We start from the raw sequence: 27,121 nt of genomic DNA, 5'->3' as shown, positions 1-27,121 counted from the left end.
GATCTGGTTCACTGTATTTGACATTAAATGTTACAGAAATCTTTCCATTTTTATCGCTATGGCTGTCATTTCAGTGGCAAGCAAGAGGGCTGAGTTCTATATTTTTATTTTCTTTGATACTAGTTATATGGTTAAGTTACAGCTGGGTGCTATAATTGACTAGTTATGTCAGGGATGGGCAAACTTTTTGGCCTGAGGGCCACATCGGGGTGCGAAACAGTATGGAGGGCCGGGTAGGGAAGGCTGTGCCCCCAAAACAGCCTGGCCCCTGCCTCCTTCAGAATCCCCGACCCATCCAACCCCCCCTGCTCCTTGTCCCCTGACCGTCCCCTCCCAGGACCCCCCCGTCCCAAACTGACCCCTCCCCCTCCGACAGGCCACCCGGGACTCCCACGCCCTATCCAACCCCCCTGTTCCCGGGCCCAGACCGCCCCAGAACCTCCAGCCCATCCAACTGCTCCCTGTCCCTGACTGCCCCCTGGGATCCCCTACTCAATCCTATCACCGCCGTGCATGTGCCACTGTCGCCCCCTTACCATGCCACTCAAAGCGGCAGGAGCTTGCAGCCCCGCTGCCCACATTGCGGTGTGGCAGAGGGGGAGAGGCCGGGGGTGAGCCTCCCCGGCAAGGAGCTCAGGGGCCAGGCAGCATGGTCCCGTGGGCCAGATGTGGCCCACGGGCCGTAGTTTGCCCACCTCTGAGTTATGTCATGCCGTTTAGTCATCAAAGCAGGTTAGGGGGACAAACCTAAATAAACTGCTTCCTTTCCAGATTTTCCAGTCCCATAACAGACTTGCCGGATGTTCTTCAGATTCTTTTTCAGGGAAGTTATTTTACTGCATCAGTTTATATAATTCAGATGGTCAGTTTCATTCACTGACCCTTTGTGTTTGTCTTACTGTGCCCTGGTAATCCAGTTCACTACACTTGAGTGTCTGTAGCATGCCAGAAAAGGGCTGCACTCTTTCTTCTTTTGCTGTGCAATCTTCTGCTCTGCTCAGATACTTCCAGAGTAATCCCCCCACGTAGGGTCATGTAGGGGAGGAGTCACAGAGGTCAGCTACACATTGCTCACACTTAGGAGTCAACAGGCAAACTACCTTGGGGATTATTACAATGCCTGCCTGTATGCTGTTCCTCTGCACCAGATTTAGTGACGGATGATGATGTGATCATGTGCCTCTGTATCCAAGTAAATAGAGAAAAGACATACAACATTTCCTGAAGTTAGACAAACCAAAGATTAGTCTAAACTGAGAATGGAACAGGTTAAATGATCTTTCTGTACCCTAAGCTTTCATTTGTCTCTAGCAGCACTGAGCTGTCAATATACTGTACAGCTTCTGATAAGTGTGGGTTCTCCTCAGCCTGAAGAGATCTTTCTGATAAGATAAGATGGCCTTAAAAAAGAGAGAGAGAGAAAGTACGTTAACTGCTTTGACTGCAAAATACCCCCTGGTAGCCAGAGATAAGACACCTTGAGCTGTTCGGAAGACCTTAGACAGGATGTAAATGAAGCCAAGAAAAAAAAATCATTTCAAATCCAGCAACTATTCTGCTCAACTCTTCTTTCCAGCCCTGACAGAAGAAGGCTTAATTTACTGTATTTCACACCATGCTTCCTTTCTAAACTGAGGAAGTTGCAAAGGGTTGTTTTACTTACAGGCTTTTAACAAAGCAAAGATATCGAAATTTCTGGACAGGAGTCTATTTCAGACAGTTAATCATGAGTTTCAGCAGGCTTTCCTGAATGGAACTAAATGTAAGAGAAGAAAACTGTTGCCTTTTTAAAAGAATCTCTCCTTCCTATTTAGAATTAAATTAAACCACCCAAACAAACTTTTATAAAAGTACCATTAAAGATCTGAATTAAACTTTACATTTTTTAAATGTAAGAAGTTCAACTGACATTGCATCCCTTACTACTTTACCTATGTGCGCTTCAGTGTTCTGGAAACTGAGAGCATAGTTGATATGATTTCCTTGTATTTACATAAGATAGTGTTAATTTTTGTTCTTATCAGTTTTTGATCTTGCATCCACGTCGGGCAGCCCGTCAGATGTCATTTACAATAGCTAAGGGTACATCTACACTACAGGGGGGAGTCGATTTAAGATACGCAAATTCAGCTACATGAATAGCGTAGCTGAATTCGACGTATCGCAGCCGACTTACCCCGTTGTGAGGACGGCGGCAAAATCGACTTCTGCGGCTTTCTGTCGGCGGCACTTACTACCACCTCCGCTGGTGGAGTTAGAGCGCCAATTCGGGGATCGATTGTCGCGTCCCAATGGGACGCGATAAATCGATCCCCGAGAGGTCGATTTCTACCCGCTGATTCAGGCGGGTAGTATAGACCTAGCCTAAGAAGAGTTAGGTCTGGCCAGTAGTTGGATTGGAGATGTCACACCACTCTTGACCTCACTTGTTCCACTTGCCCTTCACCCATCGACACATGCTCTCATCCGCATGGTTGTTCACCTACAGGCTCCAGTCAGGCCCTTTACTTCCTCCTCCCCGCCAGAGAAAAGAGCAGTGGGTCCAGCTTGGCCCTTTGTTTTCCTGTTCTTTGTCTCCCAGACATGAATGTGAGACCCTTCCCACCATACTTCACATCTCAGTGACCTGAAAAAAAGGTGCAAGGATGATTTTATCCTGCACTGTCTGTAGCTGCTACTAGAAAATGTACTTGACACCTACTACCTTGCTGTCAATGCACCACACTAGTGTAAAAAGTGAAGTGACTTGTACTGATGCAGCTTACACTGGTTTCAAACTAAACTAAGTTTCGCCAGGACAAGTCACTTTTTACACTAGTTAAGCATGTCTATGCTAAGAGTTAGCACCAGTGCAGCTGTGCTGGGGCAAAACCCCCCAGTGTGGATAAGGACTACTAACTTAGATGAAAAGTTCTCTATTTTCCCCCACCCATCCCTGCCATTTAAAGGAATAAGCAGTTGTGTATTGTTTGTTTACTGTTTGATTCTATCATACTGTCAAACAATGTAACTTACCACACCATTTTTGCTTTATTATCACCATCCTTTAGGATGACCAGATAGCAAGTGTGAAAAATCGGGACGGGGTGGGGGGAAATAAGAGCCTATATAGGAAAAAGCCCCAAATATCAGACTGTCCCTATAAAATCAGGACATCTGGTCACTCTACTACCCTTTCTTTTCTCCTTTAAGAGATCACAGTATGTCTTTTCCAGTTTACTGTTTCTCTTCCTCTCTTATCCCTTTGTCTTTTCCTTGTATTGTTTTTTTATCTCCTCCCCTATATTTTGCCTGACTCACTTCCCCCCCATCTAAATGTATCTAGCTCTCTTTTCTCACTTTTCCCATCAGTTTGTTCTTCCTGCCCATACCCATCCACTTGCCCACACACCTGTTCACCACCATGCATCCTATCATACAAAGGACTAGATAATGCGTAGCTTAAAGATTGAACATGAGGACTAACCTAAAAGAAGGGAAATGTCCAGAGGAGAAGGCAAGCTTGTGCTTGGTTTTCTACCAAGGTGTTTCCCCTGAAACTTTATCAGGGACTCCCTCTGTTGTGTCAGCTCCCTGGTGGTTGGGAGAACGCACATGTGACCATGGAGGCTTGTAGGGCAGGTGGAAGGCCGTGCAGATCACTCTGGTCTCCAGCAGAATCTCCAAGTTCTGCACATTTCAGGTGAAGAAAAGGAGCAAACCCTGCTCCCTTCTCCCTCTTTCCCTCCTCCCCCCCGCCCCAAGCTCTGACTGGAGAATGGGAAGAAAACTCCAAGTACAAACATGCAAGACCAGATGTTCTTTTCTTCCTTTTTTTGTGCTTGGCCAGGAGAGAAGAGGTGAACAAAGATGGTCTCAACCCACTTTTGTACCTGGGTGGCCTCCCCACATTGCTTAGAGCAGACCCATTTTGCCAGCCTGTAGCAGCCATCTGAGAGCCATAACGTGATAGAGAATGTGTTCTGGCTACACCTCCTCTTGCCCTGGATGTGCTTCGTATGCTGTCAGCTGCAAAGGTGGCAGCATAAGTCCATTCAACTGATTCTGTGCTGTTGGTGAATTCCCCTTATGTTGGGGCTGGTTTTGCTGCCTTTAAGCAGCCCTTTGCTGTTGAATCAGTGACAAGGGGCTGCATTGCAAGGGGGAATCAGGGCCACAGAGTTTCCACTCCCATTCACAGTGGGAACTAGAGATAGTGAGGCTCAGCAAAAGCAGAAAACGTGTGAAATCACTCAAGTCTAATAAAGAACCTGACCCATTTTCTCTCCATCACTCATAGTTGTCCTTAAGAAACAGTGTCAACACTACTACTAGTTACAAACCATAATGATTATCTTCCTGCTGCAATTCTGCATGGAAAATGTCATTAATCATTTGGTTTGTTTTAACACTTGGTGTTAAATTTTATATAAAGTTTTCTAAGAGAAAATTAATATATTAAAATGTGTGTGGAGAGGGGGTTCCTCACCTCCCCATATCTTAATCCTTGACGTAATTGTTACAGGGATGACCTTTTCTGACCCTAGTTTCAGTGGAGCTGTGCTGGTGGTCTCTGACTCATATTGTACAAACACAAACAATAACAGAAAAAGAAATAAAAACAGAGTGGAAGAAATGCAGTTTTAAACTTTTTTTTTGTTATGTTTAAACTGTAGACAAATGTGTTAGTTGACTTACATAGTACTTTTTAGTCTGAAATAAAGAGCCCCTGTAAATTACTAGTGTAACATGGGATTCTCAGTTATAGAACGTGGCTTAATAAGCTCTGAGTGCAGTGTCTATCATTAGTTATGTGTTGGGGAAGCACTGAAGTGATTCTACCCCAACAATTGAAAACTTCTTCCACCCCACCCCACCCGCTCGCCTTGCCTTCAAAAACACAAAGGCTTGGTGTTGGATGGTGACTGTGGTCTCTAGCTAGTTGCACATCAGCTTTTATTGAGGTTAAAAGTGAACTGCTTAAGAATGCACTGTTTTCTCTGTAATTTGGCTGTAGAAGATGGAATTCACTGAGCTCCATCTGTTCAAATGAACTTTAAGTAACAAGCAAGGAAAAACGTTTATGTTCCTTTTCACATACGTCATAGTAATGTGTCTTATGAAGAAGGCATAATGACCTGGAGACTTGGGTTAGCTTAGGAGAGCAGTACAGGAATGTTAGCGACTTACCTGGGCAATAAAGGCATTTTACAAAAAAGAGCATTTTTGAGGTCTAAGCTGTTGTTTCTGGGATCTGTTTTTTTTATCACAATATTTAAAATGGAGGGGGGACCCCACCAATATAGGGGGTCAATATAGAACCCCTTTAAGTGGCTCCCCCCGTAACCCAACTGTTAATGCATTTAATTGGTCCTCTAAGAGTACTTTTGAAATATTGATAGATTTTAAAAACATCTGTAAATTATAAATAATTTTTAAAGTTCACATTTCTCTTTTGAATACCCATTACAGAGTATTAGTTTTCAAGTAGTTAAATAAGTTATGAGACAAATGAGTGAGTTTAATGTGGGACCATTGATGTGAAAAAAATGTGGTGGTTGTATTATTAAAGTTGCAGCTTTTCCAGAACTGTTTATATTTCTAGTCAGAAAAACGGAGCAAATTGTGAAATAATGCATATTTTGTTTAAAGTGACTTTAAACTATAACATTTTCCGATGATCCTATTAAAAAAGTTTAAAACAATAGCTTTGTTAGATGACTCGCACATTATGATACATTTTCTATCATGTTGACACGTAACTGGAAGACCTGAGGATAATACTTATGTATACACTGTATACACTTATCACAAATTGTACAATATTGTTTTATATCCGTATTAGCTAACTTTTAGCTTTTTTCTTTCACCTGCATGTTCCCATAAGATTCTTTATCTCATTTTCAAGGTAGCCCTGTAGACAATTAGCAGCAGTAATAATATAAAATCTGTCCAGTACTGAAACATGAAATGGCCATTATAAGTAAACTATACAATATATAATAGCCACTGTACTCAAGTAACCACAAGAAAATGCAAAGATTTAAAACGTCAGAAGTCTATGATCTTCCCATTTAACTGACTACCTGGCTGACACTTATTCTTTCCATTTTTAACTTGAATTTTATATTGTAGGGGTCATCTTGAAAATTAGCAAGGGTGTGTGTTTGTGCACGTGTGCGCGCACACACAACACAGCACCTACCACAATGGGATCTTGGTCTGTGGCTAGGGTAATACATATAAATAATAACACGCATGCACATACACATGCCTATATATAATTACATAACATATATATGTGTATATATAATGTGTGTGTGTGTGTGTGTGTATGTATAAAATAGGATGCATATATGTCCTGTGCTAGGTATACTTGATTTGTCAGTATTTTTTCATATTCCCTTCAAAAGTAACCATTGTTGTAAATCTCAGCCCTGTTAAGGAAACCTTGCTATGTAGTACTTGCACATACATCATCATGCTGAGTCCCGTAAGGACAGTTATGTGACCAGTCTGCCGTTACAGTTAACTAGCCCAGGTAGCAAAAATATATCAGCAAGACCAGCACTTGGGAAGTGTCTGGGCATCTGAAGTATTGTATCTTTCTTGTTGGTTATGTGGCAATCCTGCTCTCTTAGTTCTTTTTGGTGACTCCTCACTGCAGGTGAAGGAAAGGATTTTTCTTACAGTTATGGCCTAGAATTGGGAGTCAGAAGGTCTGGGTTCTATTTCACCTCAATTACAGATTCCATTTGTGACCTGAGGACAATCACGTAGCTTCTCTGTGCTTCCGTAATCCCACCAGTAAAAATGGGGAGAATCCAGTAATGCTTTATATGGGTATTATGAACTTAATTTATTAATCTTTGTAAACACCTGACAGTTGTGGATCAGAGGCAAAATGGATTTTTTTGTTTTTTTTACTTTATTAAAAGGTTCACTGCAATTTTTTCTAGAAACATTGGTAGCAAAGCTTGGGTAGTTTAAATCACATAGAAAAATAAGGCACAACAGAGCAACTCCTTCTGCCCTGCAGAATATTCCAGTGAAAACTTGTGTATGTCATGCACTTTCCTGGAGACTAACTGCTCTTTTCTGAAGCAGCACTGTTCAGTCAGCAGCACCAGGGATAAGATCACTTTCAAGACTTCACAACTACTGAGGCTGGCACATGAGTGGCTGGCTGCTCGCACCACAGAGGTGCTTTGTACTCTGATGCTTCCCTGCCCCCATGGAATAACTCCTTCTGGTATTACTTCACTTTTCTGTTAGTGAGCACTTTTCCCCAGAAATATGACTGAACAGGTGTTACTCTGCTACTAACTGAGTTTCCAGCTGTCCTCCTCCAACACAGACCAGGCAAAATCTGTTGTTTAGTGCTATTAGGCAGACTAGAGAACTATCAAGCCTGAGATGGAGGTCTTCCTTGCAGGATATGGCAGTTTTGTTGCCAGAAGATGGTCAGGAAGGCCTGGCTGGCTAACAAAGACAGTCCTTCAGCTGCTGGGTGTAGTTCCAGTTTTGCATCCCCTTTGGCAGCAGCACAGAGACTGCTGCAGTGTGGCCAGCCAGCAAAACTAGGAAATAAGGACCTCTTTTATTTACTCAGGCTGCTGAATCATGGGCATTTCTGTCTGCTTGGAGAAAAGTCAGGCAGCTCTACTTTCCACTGGAAGTCTCAGGAGTGTTTGGTACTTTCATCTCAGAGTGTTCACACACTTGTTTTAATGTGCTTTATGGAAATGGTGAAACTCAGCGAGTACAGTTGCTGTAGAAAAACATCTGCACTAACTATTCACACACACTTGCATCTTTAAATAGACTTTTACGCCTTGGAGCTGATTTCCAGCAAAGTTTTTTCAGTTGTGAGAGCTAGAGCTCTCTTAAAGTCAGCTAGTGTGAAGTGACTGGTTCCAAAAATTAAAAATTTACATGGACATGTTAAGTGCATCACATTGAAACGCAGAATACTTGCCATAACACAAAAAAGGCATTTACAGTAAGTAGCACTTAGTGAGCACCGAAGGAAAAAAAAATACACATCAATACAGAAAATATAGTTTAAAACTCCAAGAAATACTCTATAGAATACTTAGGGTCATATTCCGCCCTCCTAGATTTGCACATCTCCCATGGATTTCAGTGGCAGTTGTACATGTGCATCTGAAGGTACAGTTTTGTCCAAAGCATTTTATAAAAAGCTTGTTAAACATTTAAAATTAATGTAGTAATGTTGATGTAGTTGAATGTGTAGATGTCTCTAAATTTATAAAAGCACATGGTTATATGCAGAGTAGCAACAAACTACTTATATTTTCTATTAGAGTGATTGTCAAAAAGGGATTTGGGCTCTATTCTCTTATCAGTAGGTGAAATTTACTCTCTCTGCACACAGCCAGATTTGAGTAGAGAATTCCGTGGGGATTGGAGAGGGTAAAATTCACTACCCTGGCTGCAGGTCTGTTCAGGGTAGCTCTTCTGAGACTGCTGTAGCAGCCCATAGGTTAGAATAGCAGCTGCTGCAGTAGTGTAGTCGAAGGTAAACTGGGATAAACTGAGTTCACCCGCTTCTCATTTGAGGAATTTGAGCTTTACTTTAGGTTTATGCACTTCTTTTTTTTTTTTAACCACTACACCACTGAGCTGCTGCTCTTCCTCACTTCCTATGTATGTTATGACCATGGAGTCTGTGACTCTTTATTAACCGGCCCCAAACCTCACCAAGATTACATCTACACTACACACCGCTGATGGTGGTGTGTAGCATACATGGAGCTACTCGCTGCAGTGAAAAGCAGGCTGCGTCCACACTGAGCTGTGGAACTACATGTGTCAATGAAAGACACTGGCAGCAGGGAAGCAGTGGGGAAAGACTTCAGCATCTCCCCCAGCCAGCGTCTTTTGTTGTGATAGGGAAAGCTGCCTGAGTCTTTCCCTGCTGTCGGAGTCGTTTCTGGCAGTGTAGACACAGTGGCCCAGCTTGGGTGAGCAGAGAGCGGTGTAGTGTACGTATTCACATACATACCTACACCCTTCAGGTATATCTTTACTCGCCTAAGCGTGCCTCACTGGCTACCCTGCTATTTATGCCCATTTTGGGGGGCTACGCATATATGTACACTCCACGCCATCAAAAGACGTGCAGTGTAGACGTAACTCAACTGTGTTGGCCTGTTAAAGGCTGGCACAGAGTCTCCCCTTATGGCGAAAAACACGAAGCCTCTACCTCATCCCTTCGTGGTTGGTCTATTTGTGGCCCTTTTCATCGGGGCTGGCTCCAGGGACCAGCCTGGCAAACAGGTGCTTGGGGTGGCCGCTCCGGAGAGGGGCGGCATGTCCAGGTATTCGGCCGCAATTCGGCGGACGGTCCCTCACTCCTGCGGGAGCAAAGGACCTCCCGCCGAATTGCCGCCACAGATCGCGATCGCAGCTTTTTTTTTTTTTTTTGGCTGCTTGGGGCGGCCAAAACCCTGGAGCCGGCCCTGCTTTTCATGCGGCCACACTGCAGCATTTAAGTGGTGTAGAGAGGAGTGTGTGCAGAATTTTTAATCAGGAGCCTGCTATTGCCTTACACTGATGTTATGTAGGGGGATTCCCCATGTGTTGGTAGGCAAAAAGCTCCTTTTCTCACACTGAAGAAGTAGATTTCCAATTTTAAAATATAATTGCAGAAGTTAGTCTTTGCAAGTCTTAATTTTTTTTAATGAGATTTCTTTTTTTATGCTGAGGGTTATTGCACTGAATCATTTTGGACTTGATTCATAAAAACGCTGCAAAGGAAAGGCTTTTGTACTTTATTAACCCCATTCCCATTCCACTTTTTTTACCTTGTATGAAAGCTAAAGGAGCGTTCTCCAAACAAACAAAGGGACTTGGATGGGGGAGAAGGAGGAGGCCACCATTTGCTTATATCTTGGTCACACTCAGAACCTGAACCTGGCCCTGCAGCCTGCTTGACAGCCATTTGAGATTTACAAGCTAAAGGGAACGGTTATGTAATAGGTAAAAACAGGCAGACAGTGGCCACAAAAAGAAAGTGATTTAGTACAGTGCCAGTGATAGTGCACTATTTATAACACTTATTGTATATTTCTCCAAACATTTATACAATAATATATCATGCCTGGATAGGATATACAATTTAATACTAAATTTGGTTACAAAATATGTAGCCTAGGCAGTTGCAGACTATTTTTCTTTGCTCAGTTGCATGACATAAATTCCTGTTTATGTGCCAGCAGTGTAGTGGTTCATCTGTCAGAAATTTATTTGATTTTTAAAGGACAAAGGGTTTTTGTGTGTGTGTTTATTTGTTTTAATAAAGCTTGCTGGAAAATTTCACACAAAATAAAATTGTGACAAAAATGTATAAAGGAGGTGTGGGGAGAGATTAAAAATTGAAAATTTTTTGTCCTGTTTTGCTACCTGCTTTAGATTTTAAGCCAAAACCAGCAATTCAAAAGTGAAGAATGTAGATTTTCACCAAAAGCCTTGTGTGAATGAAGCAGCCATTAATGGGACAATTAAAAAAACCCAACTGTCTAGTAATTATTTAGTATCCATCCTGCACAATGAAAAACTTTGTTAAATGTTTTAGTAGATGATAGGTTGTTAGTAGGTGGAAGGAGTGATATTTTGAAAGAACACCTTTGTCATCAATTCAACAATATGGTAAGTTTGTTTGTTTGTAGGGCTGTCAAGCGATTAATCACTCTGTTAAACAATAATAGAATACCATTTATTTAAATATTTTTGGATGTCTTCTACATTTTTAAATGTATTGATTTCAATTTCAACACAAATTGTACAGTGCTCACTTTATATTTATTTTTATTACAAATATTTGCACTGTAAAAAAACCCAAAAGAAATAGTATTTTTCAGGTTTCAGAGTAGCAGCCGTGTTAGTCTGTATCCGCAAAAAGAACAGGAGTACTTGTGGCACCTTAGACAAATTTGTTAGTCTCTAAGGTGCCACAAGTACTCCTGTTCTTTTTGAGTATTTTTCAATTCACCTAATACAAATACTATAGTGCAATCTCTTTGTCATGAAAGTTGAACCTACAAATGTAGAATTATGTAAAAAAAAACTGCATTCAAAAATAAAACAATGTAAAACTTTAGAGCCTACAAGTCCATTCAGTCTTACTTCTTGTTCAGCCAATCGCTCAGACAAACAAGTTTGTTTACATCTGCCCGCTTCTTGTTTACAATGTCACCTGAAAGTGAGTTCAGGCGTTCACATAGCATTGTTGTAGCTGGCATCATGAGATATTTACATGTAGGGGATGCCAACTTTGCTATTCTGGGAGATTTTTTTCCCAACATAACATAATGTCATTTTCTTAAAATATCCTATTAAAATCTCCTGGATTGCTTTCAATAGTCACCAGAAGTTCAATAGTCACTAGGAGATTGTGTGCTGAGTCATCATACGAGACTACTATAACATGAAATATATGGCAGAATGGCAGTAGAACAGAGGAGGAGACATACAATTCTCCCCCAAGGAGTTCAGTCACAAATTTAATAACACATTATTTTTTAATGAGTGTCATCAGCATGGAAGCATGTCCTCTGGATTGCTGGCCAAATCATGAAGGGGCATATGAATGTTTAGCATATCTGGCACGTCAATACCTTGCAATGCCAGCTACAAAAGTGCCATGTGAATGCCAGTTCTCACTTTCAGGTGACATTTTAAACAAGAAGTGGGCAGCATTATCTCCTGCAAATGTAAACAAATTTGTTTATCTGAGTGATTAGCTGAACAAGAAGTAGGACTGAATGGACTCGTTGGCGCTAAAGTTTTACATTGTTTTGTTTTTGAGTGCAGTTCTGTAATAAACAAAATCTACATTTGTAAATTGCACTTTCACGATAAAGATTGCACTACAATTCTTTCTGAGGTGAATTGCAAAATACTATTTATTTGTTTATCATTTTTACAGTGCAAATATTTGTAATAAAAATAATTATATAAAGTGAGCATAGTACACTTTGTATTCTGTATTGTAATAGAAATCAATATATTTGAAAATGTAAAAAAACATCCAAAAATTTCATTTTTAATAAATTTCAATCGGTATTCTATTATTTAATAGTGCGATTAAAACTGCGATTAATCACGATTAGTTGTTTTAATCACAATTAATGTTTTGAGTTAATCGTGTGAGTTAACTGTGATTAATCAACAGCCCTACTATTTGTTTAAATGTCTTTTTCCGTAGGCCAACTGGATATTGTGTGTGTGTGCGTGCGTGTGTTTGTAATGTGTAGGTAATTAAAACCTCTCTTTCAGAGTAATAAACAAGAGGATACAAAATGCAGTTTTCAACTTATATTGAAAAGCATTGTTGCAATGGGCAGGGTTCCAGGATTGGTGTTTGGTTGTTTTCTCAGAGTTAAATGGTTGCCATCTGGCATTGATAGTGAGATGGCGTTGTCATCAGTTTCTAGAGGCAGGAAAGGAATGAATCCTCATCTGTTTCCTGTGGATAAGCAGGAGGCTGATAATCTAGTAAAATCTTGTTACCTTAAAGAAAGCAGGCTTGGAATTTGTTTACATGATATAAGCCAACTCTAACTTTCATGTTAATATGATAAGTTTCTTTGTTACAGGGCTGTAAATGTTAAGAAACTTTGCATTTGTTGAAAAATATCTTAAGAAAAATACCTTCCCCACATGTTTATTCAGTCATTTTCTATAGTATTATCTTAATCAACTTTGTTTTTAAAAGGAAATAAGACAATGATGTTGCCCCTGGAAGGGAATAAAGAATTATTTGTTTTAGATGGGGCTGTCGGGCATTTTGTATCTTTTAAAAAGTTTTTATACTAAGAGAAATGCCGTCATTAAACCGCAGTATGTGTTTGTTTAAAAGGAAGGCTGCAAAAATCCCAGATAGCACCTGCTAAGCACTTAGTTAAAACTCACCGGGTCCAGAAGTGAAGTAATATCGTAGATAACTAGTTTAGTTTAATAGCTGGCTTGTGTTTTGTTTGTCGTTTCTTTGTTACTCATAAATCTTTCCGGTTTTACCATAACCATGTATCATTTTTTCCTGTTTCCAGTTTTTCACAACTTGCTTTGTCTATGATCACCTAAAAGTACTGGTTCTGTTTAACTAAGGAAGTTCAGCTCGCTGAGATTTTTGCAAAAAGGAAGAAATGGTGGGCAACCTCTTGAACTTTAGAAACAAAATACACTGTTGGGAACTGGCTCTTGTGAAACTTTCTCATTTTCCTTGATCCCAGCTGACTTAGTATAATAATATTTGTTAGTTTGTTTTGAACATTTAATAATCCATTTTCTGGCTTGAGGTTACCAAATGATAGTTATTGAAGAGATCACGGCTGCATTTTTTTTTAGAGAAGACATCATTTTTATTATGGTTTGTGTCCATTTCCTTCCTTCCTTGTAATTTTTTTAATATTATTTTGTTGAAGGCACCAAAGTTTATATCAATAATAACCCCTAAAAGATTTCTGTTTTCAGAACCAACTTTAGGGGAAAAAATAGAGGAAAAGCACAGGGAATTTTTATTAAATACTAGGCATGAGGGTTGACTGCATTAATTTTAAATCATTTCTGTAATATTTCCTCCTTTCATTGACTCTTCAGATGCTCACATAATATGCAAATCATTTTCCAATGGATACAAAAGAAACATTAAATATATTAAAATCTGCATTTTAATAAAGTTGTCAATGTATAATATATATCCTGCAACTAAGAGAGGATGATAAAAAAGCAATAAAAGGATAATATAGGCACAGAACTATTTAATAACTTTTCATATTTTACAGTTTGATAAAAATAAATGTGGAATAAAAGCTGTTGGAGCTGAAAAGTATCCCATTCCAAGTTTAGTACATTGCATATTTGTTTCAGCTTTTTGCATGTTTATACACACTTAGTGTATTCTTTGAACTCCAGGGGAATAAGCATATGTGCACTTTTTTTTCTCATTCCAGATGGAGTGGATATTGAGGATGACCCCACTTGCTCATGGCCAGCTTCATCACCTTCCAGCAAAGACCAGACTTCACCAAGCCATGGAGAAGGTTGTGATTTTGGTGAGGAAGAGGGTGGCCCAGGATTGCCTTATCCGTGCCAGTTCTGTGACAAGTCGTTCAGTCGGCTCAGCTACTTAAAGCATCACGAACAAAGTCACAGCGACAAGCTCCCTTTCAAATGCACATATTGCAGTCGCCTCTTTAAACACAAGCGGAGCAGAGATCGCCATATAAAACTTCACACGGGAGACAAGAAGTATCACTGCAGTGAATGTGATGCAGCATTTTCAAGGAGTGATCACCTTAAAATTCACTTAAAGACTCATACATCCAACAAGCCATATAAATGTGCCATTTGTAGACGTGGATTCCTTTCGTCTAGTTCACTGCATGGTCACATGCAGGTTCATGAGAGAAACAAGGATGGTTCTCAGTCTGCCTCCAGGATGGAGGAGTGGAAAATGAAAGACACTCAGAAATGCAGTCAGTGTGAAGAAGGCTTTGATTTCCCTGAAGATCTTCAGAAACACATAGCAGAATGCCACCCCGAGTGTTCCCCTAATGAAGACAGGGCTGCTCTTCAATGTGTTTATTGCCATGAACTCTTTGTAGAGGAAAGTTCTCTTGTAAATCACATGGAGCAGGCTCATAATGGTGAAAAGAAGAATTCATGCAGCATTTGCTCAGAGAACTTCCATACCGTGGAAGAACTATACAGCCACATGGATAGTCACCAGCAACCTGAATCATGCAATCATAGCAACAGTCCTTCTTTGGTAACTGTTGGCTACACCTCAGTATCTAGCACCACTCCAGATTCAAACCTCTCGGTGGACAGTTCAACAATGGTAGAAACGGCTCCGCCAATAACAAAGGGTCGTGGAAGAAAGCGGGCAGCCCAACAAGTACCAGATATCACTGGTCCTTCGAATAAGCAAGCAAAAGTTACCTATAGCTGCATTTATTGCAACAAACAGTTATTTTCAAGCCTTGCTGTTCTGCAGATACACCTGAAAACTATGCATTTAGATAAACCTGAACAAGCGCATATCTGTCAGTATTGTTTGGAGGTGTTACCTTCACTTTATAATCTGAATGAACATCTTAAGCAAGTCCATGAAGCTCCAGACCCAGCACTGATTGTTTCTACCATGCCTGCCATGGTCTACCAGTGCAACTTCTGCTCTGAAGTATTTAATGACCTCAACACTCTTCAGGAACATATCCGATGTTCTCATGGGTTTGCAAACCCTGCTGCTAAAGACAGTAATGCATTCTTTTGTCCCCATTGCTACATGGGATTTCTTACTGATTCTTCTTTGGAAGAGCATATTAGACAAGTCCATTGTGATCTTAGCAGTTCCCGTTTTGGTTCCCCTGTACTTGGAACCCCAAAAGATCCAGTAGTAGAAGTATATTCCTGTTCCTACTGTACTAATTCTCCAATATTTAACAGTGTCCTTAAATTGAACAAGCATATCAAGGAGAACCATAAGAACATTCCTTTGGCATTGAATTACATCCACAATGGAAAGAAATCCAGAGCCTTGAGCCCCTTATCTCCTGTAACTATAGAGCAAACTTCTTTAAAGATGATGCAAGCTGTAGGTGGCGCTCCTCCACGTCCTGCAGGTGAATATGTCTGTAATCAATGTGGTGCTAAGTATACGTCTCTCGATGGTTTTCAGACTCATTTAAAAACCCACCTTGACACAGTCCTGCCAAAACTGACCTGCCCTCAGTGCAACAAGGAGTTTCCAAACCAGGAGTCGCTGCTGAAGCATGTTACAATTCATTTCATGATAACCTCTACATACTATATCTGTGAAAGCTGTGACAAGCAGTTCACTTCAGTGGATGACTTGCAAAAACACCTGCTCGACATGCATACATTTGTATTCTTCCGCTGCACCTTGTGTCAAGAGGTTTTTGACTCCAAAGTCTCCATTCAACTACACCTGGCTGTGAAGCACAGCAATGAAAAGAAGGTATACAGGTGCACGTCTTGTAACTGGGACTTCCGTAATGAAACTGACCTACAGCTTCATGTTAAACACAATCACCTGGAGAACCAAGGGAAAGTGCACAAGTGCATTTTCTGTGGCGAGTCGTTTGGTACAGAGGTGGAGCTTCAGTGCCACATTACTACACATAGCAAAAAATACAACTGCAAATTCTGCAGCAAAGCTTTTCATGCTATTATATTGCTAGAGAAACACTTGAGGGAAAAACATTGTGTTTTTGAAACTAAAACTCCAAACTGTGGAACAAATGGAGCATCGGAGCAAGTTCAGAAAGAAGAAGTGGAGCTCCAGACCTTGTTGACAAATAGCCAGGAGTCACATAATAGCCATGATGGCAGTGAAGAAGATGTTGATACATCTGAGCCCATGTATGGTTGTGACATTTGTGGAGCAGCATATACAATGGAAACACTCCTGCAGAATCATCAGCTTCGAGACCACAACATCCGACCTGGAGAAAGTGCTATAGTAAAGAAGAAGGCAGAGCTGATTAAAGGGAATTACAAGTGTAATGTGTGTTCTCGAACATTCTTCTCTGAAAATGGGCTCCGTGAACATATGCAGACACACTTGGGACCAGTGAAACATTATATGTGCCCAATATGTGGTGAGCGGTTTCCATCTCTTCTGACTCTTACTGAACATAAAGTCACGCATAGTAAGAGCCTGGACACTGGAAACTGCAGAATTTGCAAAATGCCTCTACAGAGTGAGGAGGATTTTTTAGAGCATTGCCAAATGCACCCTGATTTGAGAAATTCCTTAACAGGATTCCGCTGTGTGGTATGCATGCAAACAGTGACCTCTACCTTGGAACTGAAAATCCATGGGACATTTCACATGCAAAAAACAGGAAATGGCTCTGCAGTGCAATCCACAGGGCGTGCACAGCATCTTCAGAAACTGTACAAATGTGCTTCTTGCCTGAAGGAATTCCGCTCAAAACAGGATTTAGTGAAACTTGACATCAATGGTCTGCCATATGGTCTATGCGCTGTCTGTGTTAATCTCAGTAAAAGTGGTAGTCCAAGTGTCAACATCCCTTCAAGCAGTAACAGACAAGGCTTGGGTCAAAATGAGAACTTGAGTTCCATTGAGAACAAAAACAAGGCAGGGGGACTGAAGACTCGCTGTTCTAGTTGCAATGTTAAATTTGAATCAGAAAGTGAACTCCAGAATCATATCCAGTCAATCCACAGAGAGCTTGTTCCAGACAGCAACAGTACACAGCTGAAAACACCACAAGTATCTCCAATGCCCAGAATCAGCCCTTCTCAATCTGATGAGGTAAACCTTTTTCTTTTGCTGTTGCTGCTTTTCACCTTTTTGATAAAACTCCCCCATTTTACACTGCAGTTTTCTCAGGGCTTATTGTTATGTGCCAGGAACTGCTTAGATTGAACCATGGTATAGTTCCTCCCATAGCCGTTAGCTAGCAATTACTTGCTTTTTGATATGCCTTGTGTTTTGGCTTGATTGGTGCAGAATAGGACTAATTCCAGTCTCCCTAGGATATTGTCTTCTGTATTACTGAGAGACCAGTCTTCATGCCAGCACAACTGAGATCTGGAATCTTAACTTAGCTTTGTTGCAAGTCGGAATCCCTTGGTATGACTTGCGCTTATGGCAAAGAGTATTAATGTCACAGAAATAAAATACATCAAGCCAATATGCTGGCAAAAAAGATGAACGTTCAAAAAAAATTGTGAACAACAAATTGGGGGGTTATTTTTGTAGATTACATTTCAGACGTTAATTTTCCCTGTCTTTACCGTACTTTGATTAAAATGAAACTCACAATTTATCACCTACCTAGGGTAAATGGTGAAATGAGCTTTCTATGGCAATTCCATTTTAATTTTCTTTTTATTAACAATATTTTAGATAGCACAATGTCACCAATGCACCAAGTACCTGAGGATTTAAACTTTATCTATACAGAACAACTTAAAAAGTAAAATTACACACAAATGATCATCCCGGTTTTTTGAAAGATTTCATCTGCTCTCACCTGTTTACGTTAGCCTAAGAGATAATTTGGGGGTGGTATTAAGGGTGGAGGGAAATGTCACAACTGATCCATGTGGGAGGTGAAGGGAGAATCTTTTTTGCCTTAATATGGTCAATGAATAAAATGTGCTAATTAGCATTTTGGAGATGAGTTTTTGCATATAGGACTCTCAACAATTTAGGAAACCTAATAGCTCAATACACACACAGAGACACACACACACAGAGACACACACACAGACACACACTCTCTCTCTCTGTCTCTCTCTCTGTGTTCCAAAAATAACTTGTACCCAAAGTCTTGCTAAGCTTTGCTCTGAGATGCACATTGATGTAGCATGGGATGGGGAGAATGGGCTCAAATGATTGTTCTCCCACCACCCCATATTTGTGATGCCATCTGCTAGGATAAACAAATACCTCAGAATAGCATGTAATCAGAACATTGAATAATATGGCTCTGTTCACAGAGAAATGCAAAAGAAAAAAAATCTTCCACTGGCTGCAGTACAAGATTTTGGCAAGAGTAGGGAGATGATACTATGGTATGTTGACTAGGAATCATAGACTGACTTGCCTTATTTCTTTTAAAAGTCATCTTAGTTTCATTTCACTCTTCTCGGATATTAGTTGAGATTTCCTGAGGCTTATAAAGGTTCCTAGCTCCTCAGGCACGTTGAAAACCTATCCTGGTTTCCCCAAGCACACCCCAAACCATGTACATTAAGACAAATTCCCAGGTGGTTGGCTATTTCCTTGGCACCCTCAAAAGCTATTATACTTTTTAACAAATTGGTTCTACATCTACATTTTATTGCACTTCATAAGCTTGGAGGATGTCATAATCAGAGTTCCTGTACCCTGTAACCTGATTGGCCTCTCTGCTTTCCATTGATAAAACCAACCACTTTAATAGTTTGGAGAAGTCAAAAATCCAAATAGTTTCAATGAATTTCCACTCTCAATAGATGTACTGCCCAGGGCCGGCTCCAGGCACCAGCGTAGCAAGCAGGTGCCTGAGGCGGCCAATGAAGAGGTGGGGGTGGCATGTCCGGCCGTTCGGTGGCAACTCGGAGTGAAGGACCTGCCGCTGAATTGCCGCCAATCGCGATTGCGGCTTTTTTTATTTTGTGTGTGTGTGTGTGCTTGGGGTGGCAAAAACGCTAAAGCCGGCCCTGGTATGGCCTCTGGATTTTCATATGAAACGTTTTTTTCAGACTGATCATTCTTAAATAACAGATCTTTAGGTAATTTTTCAGCCCATCATTCATATGCCCTAAAATTGCCAATCAGCTCCCCATCCACTGTTTGTAAACTATGTTTTCAATTATTGCGGTTGTAGCCTCTAGGTAAGTAACCTTTGGGCCCTCAAATTCTTTGCTCATGGCAGACACGATAACCTTGAGAAGGTTATTAAGTCAAGTCCCTTATAGAGTGTCAATACTTTTAGACAGGTTTCAGAGTAACAGCCGTGTTAGTCTGTATCCACAAAAAGAAGAACAGGAGTACTTGTGGCACCTTAGAGACTAACAAATGTATTAGAGCATAAGCTTTCGTGGACTACAGCCCACTTCTTCGGATGCATATAGAATGGAACATATATTGAGGAGATATATATACACACATACAGAGAGCATAAACAGGTGGGAGTTGTCTTACCAACTCTGAGAGGCCAATTAATTAAGAGAAAAAAAACTTTTGAAGTGATAATCAAGCTAGCCCAGTACAGACAGTTTGATAATAAGTGTGAGAGTACTTACAAGGGGAGATAGAGTCAATGTTTGTAATGGCTCAGCCATTCCCAGTCCTTATTCAAACGGGAGTTGATTGTGTCTAGTTTGCATATCAATTCTAGCTCAGCAGTCTCTCTTTGGAGATCATCCACAAGCTTCACAAAGCCAAAGGCTGATAAAAAGAATGTCTTGTTTTTTAAAAATTTTAAATGTAAACGCTTGTCAAACTGCAGCGACCCAGATTCTGTAGCAGTGAAAGTGATCATAAACAAAAGCAAAACTCACTTAATAGATTTTTGTGTTCAGACAGAGAGAAATTCAAAGTCCAAAAAAGAACAGAGTGAAAAGTAAATTGGATTTCTAAAACTGCTAGTAATTGAAAGTGTTGTTCTTATAATAGATAAGGACATATGTTGTTTTGAATATGATTTGTAAGGTGACAATGTCCCATGGAAAATGTATCTACTTAAAATGCCAGTATCTAATTTTTTAAAAATTTGTGACAAAAAGTTTCCATAGTAATAAATAGAACAGAGATTCCATTTGCTTTATCAGGTGGTACATGGTTTGAAATGTTGAACTGGACGTTAGGAGCTTTCTAACTGTTGAAGCGAGAGAAATATAAAGAGTTGTGGTCTCACGGATAGTTCTGCAAACCCTTCATTATTCAAGTAACCGACATACATGCTAAGGAAACTAAAATAATTTTTTTCAACAGAGAAGTGGAAGATGAGACTAAAACTTACATCACCTGATTTCTTAGATCATTGTTTCTACATTTGAACTAAAAAGGTGCAACTGCTCAGCTTCTCTTTCATTTTGTTCATCCTATATAGAGAACAAACCTAAACAGATAGTTCGCTAATACCCTTTCATTATGTCCATATAATTTCTGGTTTTTTAGTTACTAAAAGTTACCGTAACTGTTGATAAATATCTAAAAGTGGAGAGGCCCTAGTATTGTTTCTGTATTTAATGAGCTATAGGGGTTTCAGAAGTTCCTGATTTACTACTAATGCATACTGCATTAGCTCATTAAGCTAATAGAATAATAATCTGGGTGGTAATTAATGTTTAGAAGTTGAGGAAGAGGTGTGGTCTGAGTAGTGGACTGGGACCAGAACTCAGTCCTAGTTCTGACATTGATTTCTTTGTTAACTTGGGCAAATCAGTTGAACCTCTCTGTATTAATTTCCTCATCAGTAAAACAGGGCTAAAACAAATTTATCTCAAAAGGGTGTTGGGAAACTTAATTAGTCTAAATGTTTGTAAGTACCTGGAAGATGAAAAGCATGTATAAGTGCTAGGTATTATTACTTCTGTTGCCCCTCCTTAAAATGTTGTCATACTTACGTTAATGAAGCACATAATGGGAGAACTCCTGATTCAGCAGAAAGCTTTGTAGCTTTGCCTTTACCTTTTGAGACTTAAGCCATGTCTGTACAACAGACTTTGGTCAATGTAAGTTATGTCAGCATACAGCTCCTGAAGTTTGTATATTGCTCAAGCATGTGCATACTTGGCTGCTTGCGTCGGTGCTGCGCACACCCACCAGGAGTGCTTGTGTTGATGCAGATTTACAATGCACCACAGTTAGGTATCCCAACGTGCCAGGTGCTGCCATCAAGCGCCATGCCTTTTGGGGGATTTTTGCAATACATTTGGGTAGAAATGAGTTGTGCAGGGATCTCTGGGAGCTAGGGGTCAAGTTCTCAGCTTGCAACTTTCTCCATTCCATTATGCAATCCATTGCTCATATTTTCATGCCTTTATTTAAAAACCTGCGTAGCACTTATCAGTGTCCACCTCTTCTGACAGAAGCATGGAGCCCACAGATGCGTGCACTATTTTTCTGAATACTGCAAATATAGGCTGCACGATTCTCCTGTATTTGCAGACCCATGGGAACTACCACAACAATGGGGACATGACAATTTCTTGGAGGACAGATTGCTGAGGGACACAGTGAAAAACAATTCAAGATTATTAGTGGCATTCATGGAGCAGCTGCAGAAGGTGGAGCACTGCTTCTAGGCCCAAGAAACGAGCACTGAATTGTGGGATTGCATTGTAATGCAGGTTTGGCATAATGAGCAGTGGCTGCAGAACTTTTGAATACAAATGGCCACACTCTGAGTCTGTGAGCTGAGCTCACCCCAGCCCGCCAGCACAGGCACACCAGAATGAGTGGTGCATTGACAGTGGAAAAATGAGTGGTGATCTCACTGTGGAAGCTTTCAACAGTGGATTGCTACTGGTCAGTGGGAAATCATTTTGGAGTTGGAAAATCCACAGTGGGGGCTGTTGCCACACAAGTGTGTAGGGCCCTAAATCGTCTCCTGCTACGCAGGACTGTGACCATTGGCATTTTGCAGGACATAGTGGATGGATTTGCAGCAATGGGTATCCTGAACTGTGGTGGGGAGATAGATGGTACACATATCCCTATTCTGGCACCAGCCCACCTTGCCGCAGAGTATGTCAACAGAAAGGGTTATGCATGTGTTGGTGGATCACCAGGGCTTCTTTACTGGTATCAATGTGCACTGGTTAGAGAAGGTGCATGGCACTCGTATATTTAAGAACACAGGACTGTTCAGAAAGCTGCAACTAGAGGATTTCCCAACTAGGGGATTACCATTGGTGATATTGAAATGCCAGTAGTGATCCTGGGAGACCCAGCCTACCCCTTTCTCTGCTGGCTCATGAAGCTGTACACCGGCCACCTCAACAGCACCAAGGAAAGATTCAACGACCAGCTCAGCAGATGCAGAATGGTTGTTGAATGTGCTTTTGGCAGATTGAAGGGACGCTGGCGGTGTTTACTCACTAGATTGGATCTCAGTGAGAAAAATATACCAATTGTTATAGCTACCTGTTGTATCCTGCATAATCTCTGTGAGGCAAAGGGAGGAAAGCTGGTGCCAGGGTAGAGGGTGAGGGGCTCTCTGTTGACTTTGAACAGCCAGACACAAGGACCTATTCCAAGAGCCCAAAGCAGAGCTATGCAGCTGAAGGAGGCTTTGAAAGAGCACTGTAATGGTCAACCCTTGTAGTGTTCTGGGCCCTGCCTGTTTTCTGGGCTTGGAGCTTTGGTGTTATTAGGAACAGTACAGTCCTTGCTGTACATCTACACATACAGTGTGCTTTGAATACCGCTATGCATGCTGCAATATGTGTTGTGAACTAATAAAGATAGTTTTATTCTCCAAAAATAGAAATCTGCCACTGTTGAGTGGCAAAACACTGCAGAAAAACAATGTGCAAAAAAAAAAAAAAAAACCAGGGACTACAATACAAACTTTTAAATTAGTGGACTAGAACTTTCAAATTGGAAAGGCAGAGAACATTTTTGTCCATTTCAGTGCACAGATGTAGTCCGTTGTGGAACATACACACGATGGTTTGCTCATATGAAAGCGAAGCTGCGGTTTTCCTTGCTGTCTTCCAGCGTGGAGTGGTAGGGATAGGCTGTGTGGAGCTACTACCATGGAATTCTCCCAGGACTGCAGAGGATAGAGAGTCTGAGAAGAACCATAATCTCCTGGTGCATCTCCCTCTTCTTTTCCTGTTGGGACTCCTGGGCCTTTCTCCTCTCTGCTTTTTCCTTCTCTATGCCATCTGCCCTGTTGGCCCTCCAGGCCCTTTGTTCACGGTCTGATGCAGCATGGGCTTGCAGGATCTTCCTGAACATGTTGTTCTCCTCAGGGTCTGACATTCTGCGGGTGTTGAGGGGTACCCCTCAAGGCCACAATGACAGCAGCTGCTGATAAAAAGAGACAGATGTATTAGTGGATTTACAGTCACAATAGAAAGGGAAAATTAAGTTTCAAAGCTCCCTTCCCTTACTTCCATAAAATATTTTATTAAGACATGCTTATTCACAGTACAGCTTTGGAGTGCCTCTGCATAGCACTGCACTCCACCCTCTGCTATGGTGAGTATGGCCTGCCAGGGGTAAGGCAGTGGGGGAAGGAATTTTGTTTTCATGAAATAATACAATTTTGTTCTTTATTCCAGGGATATGAGCATAGTGCAGTGGCACTCAGTATTGGCACTATTTGCCACAGGCAGTGGTGGCTTTAGCTGATATCTCACTCTAGAGGATAACAAAGGCACAGAGAGCACCCCCAAGCTGTCCAGACCCATATGCCACTAACCTGTTTACGGGTGCCAGCCAAACTCATTGCAGTGTGTCCAGAGAAAGTATCCTACCGCGGAGGAAGAAATAAGGCTGCCATCTGTAGAAGTCTTTGGGAGAGGATTGCAGAGTAGCTCCATGAAACTTTCATTGAGATTCCCTCCCTCCTCCCCCCCCACCCCGTAGGATACAAGAGGCATTCCTATATACATAAACAAACTGTTTCTCATGCCTCCTTTCTCCCCCACTTAACCAAACACGGGAATGAAGAACAGAGTGGTCACAGTTGTAGAGAATGGGGCATTGTGGGACAGCTGCTGGAGAACCGTTAGGGTCAATACAGCTCATGCAGTCTCTACACTCACACTGTGCTGACCTCAGTAAGCTGACCATGGCTCTCCACCATTCGGGAAGGAGATTTTACTATGTTGTATAATTGGGGCACTTACATCTGCAGGAGACAAATTTGAGTGTAGACACATGTACAAATAGGTCGACATAAGGTGACTTATGTCATCCTAACTTCGTAGTGTAGAGCAGGCCTCAGATCAGATCTACACTGGAAACTTTTGTTACTATAACAATGTTGGGTAAGGGAGGTGATTTTTTTTTTACATTTCTTAACTGGCTAAAGCTGTAGCATAGGTACAGGTAAACTGGCAAAAAGTGTCCTTTTGCTCTTGGAGCATAGTTAATTGAGGGAACTGCCAGAACCATCCCTTGGGTAGGGCGAATCAGAGCGACTGCCCTGGGCCCTGTGCTTTGGGGGCCCCCACATAAAATCGGGACTGTCCCAACATTTAGCCCTTTGTCCTGTGTCCTGACCGATGTACGATCGTGACGCCATTTGTCCCGATATTCAAGTGAGGTGAGAGGTGGGCGGGCGAGCGGGGTGAGGAGGCGAACGGGGAGGCAAGTGACAGGTGGGAGGGGGATGAGGAGGCAGGCAGGCGAATGGCAAGGAGGAGAGCAGCGGGCGGACGGGGTGGGGGGCGCTGGATGGACAGCGAGGAGACTAACGGGGAGGCGAGTGACCGGCAGGAGGGGGGTGAGGAGGCAGGCGGACAACGAGGAGGAGAGCGGTGGGCGGGTGAGGAAGCAAGCAGTGGGCAGGCGTGCTGGGAGGACAGCAAGAAGACTAGCAGGGAGGCTGATTTGTCCTGCCCCCCCCCCCCCCCCCCCTCCGCCCGCCCCTCCCCCCAAACGGCCTTGGGAACTGCTATAAACTGTACTGGTGAAAGTATCTTTTGCCAGTATAAACTGTGTCTGTACTAGGAGGGTTTGCCGGTACAGCTATACAGGTATACTGGCAACGATTTTCTAGTGTAGAATAAGCCTAAGGACTTATTTACTGGCATAATGATACCAATATAATTATACTCCTATTGGTTTAATTCCCTGGATGTCACTCTTCTGAAATAAGTTATCCTGGCAAAAGGATTTTTTTGCTGGTATGACTGTCTCTACATTAAGCATTTTGCCAGCATAGCTATGTCAGTTAAGCATAGACGCGAATCCTGCAAACAGATCAGCATGAGCATGTCTTTGTATCCATACGGAATCCCACTGACCTTCACCAGTGCAGTTCTCATTGCATGCTTCGGATCTAAGGGATGCATTCCTATCTTTGATGTTTCAGATTCTTATATACAATGTATTTGTGATGTATTTTTTTGTACATTAATATTAGTATTGCATTCTTTTAGTGTAAGTTCTGTTCAGTAAGACTTTGTTACAATTGTAGGATAATGTCCGGAATCTGCTCGAATCGATAAAAATCCAGATTAAAATGAATGGTTAAGGCCAGGAGAGGTTAAAGGGCCACTTTCAGAAGAATGTTATAAAGGAGAGTTAGTGTTATTTTTTTTTCAAAGGCAACTGTTTGCATGGGGTCAGAGGAAAGTGTTATTGGTTTTGAAATAAACAAATAAAGGTATTACTGGTGTATAACATTTTAAAGAGCCTTAAATTTTGCTTTTGTGTCTAAGTCCTGAGGGCTGTTACAAAATTTGTGATAGAAAGTAGTGGCAAAAGATTATTCTCCTGTGAATACGTGTGAACTGTTAGTTTTATTGGGCTGCAACTGTTGCTGATTGTGGGTGGAGAGAGCGGTGGCTTTATTGAATGGCTGCCTCAAAGCGCCTCGTAGTTTAAAAGAAACAAACACAAACAAAAAAAGTGACTGAAAAAATGGAACCTTTTTACTCCATATATCGGTTTCCTGCATATCTCAGATCTACCATATAGATCGTACTTTGCTGCCACATGCATCATCAACAAAATTATCTACTGAATTCTGATTACAAAATCTTTATTACAGATGTCAGCTGGCCTAGTCTTGAGTGATTCTAAGTATTACAACTCTTATTGACTTATCAGCAACTCCCACTGACTCAGGAAACTCCCTGAGTGGCAACACCCTTCAAGATCAGGACCAGTGTAAGGAGGCAGAAAGGCAGGGATCTGGAAGAAGATGTTAATAGTAGGCATAACAGACTTCTGATTATTAAACAGTGCTCAGGATTTATTAGTTTTAGTAATCAAAGTCCCATATGATGCTTACCACCCCCCACCCCCGCCCCGGCAGGATCAAGCCTAGTGTAGGGAGGCAGACAGAGCATATTTGTTTTTCAGATCCCAGATTGAGTTTGCAGTGCTGGAAGTTAGGGAAATCATATTTGTACTTGTAAACTATGCAAATCTAAAATGAAGTAATTGAGAGAGAATAAATATAGAATCCCAAGATGTCATTTTTAGAGTCACTCTTCTGACAAGAGCTACGCTTTAATATTGAGTGTTCAAAGATCTGGAGATCTGAGGGATTAGGGACCTTGAAAAGAAGATGCTGTGATTTTAAAATGTTGCAAGATGTGGTACTTTCTGCATGAGGTCACATGACCTTCTGAGCCATCTAGCTTCACTAGACGACAGGAGGAGGACAGGTTTGCAGCTGAGACATTAAGAGAGATGATTGTACAAAGAGTTCAAGGATCTAGAGTGCAAAGGGCAAAAGACAGTACAGCAAATGGTAGCAAAGATTCTTTAGGCATAATAGCAAAGGTAGGCCTTGTTCAAGGGACACCGTCACACTTCTGTGAGAATGTTATATGCAATATGTTATATACTTTGTTTGGCACAGGTAAAAGTGTGATACTATGCCAGTTATTACAATCACTGAGAGTTCCTGTCTTTGGTGTCTTCACTATAACTAGG

General features: G+C 41.3%; 1 protein-coding gene across 16 annotated transcripts in view; it reads left to right on the top strand.

Moving 5' to 3' along the window:
- ZNF521 (zinc finger protein 521) overlaps positions 1-27,121 on the top strand; it is a 277,408-nt gene that overhangs the window by 103,578 nt on the left and 146,709 nt on the right. For all 16 annotated transcript variants that reach the window (XM_065585398.1, XM_065585397.1, XM_065585395.1 and 13 more), the window contains one exon: positions 13,959-17,311. In XM_065585398.1, the coding sequence (XP_065441470.1) occupies positions 14,399-17,311 (2,913 nt within the window). In that variant the 5' untranslated portion in view covers positions 13,959-14,398. The remainder of the gene's footprint in view (positions 1-13,958; positions 17,312-27,121) is intronic.

Source organism: Chrysemys picta, chromosome 2 (assembly GCF_011386835.1).
Source record: "Chrysemys picta bellii isolate R12L10 chromosome 2, ASM1138683v2, whole genome shotgun sequence".
In the NCBI taxonomy this organism is placed as follows: domain Eukaryota; kingdom Metazoa; phylum Chordata; order Testudines; family Emydidae; genus Chrysemys; species Chrysemys picta.
The sequence above is the reverse complement of the archived record's forward strand: the minus strand, read 5'-3'. Positions and strand labels throughout refer to the sequence as shown.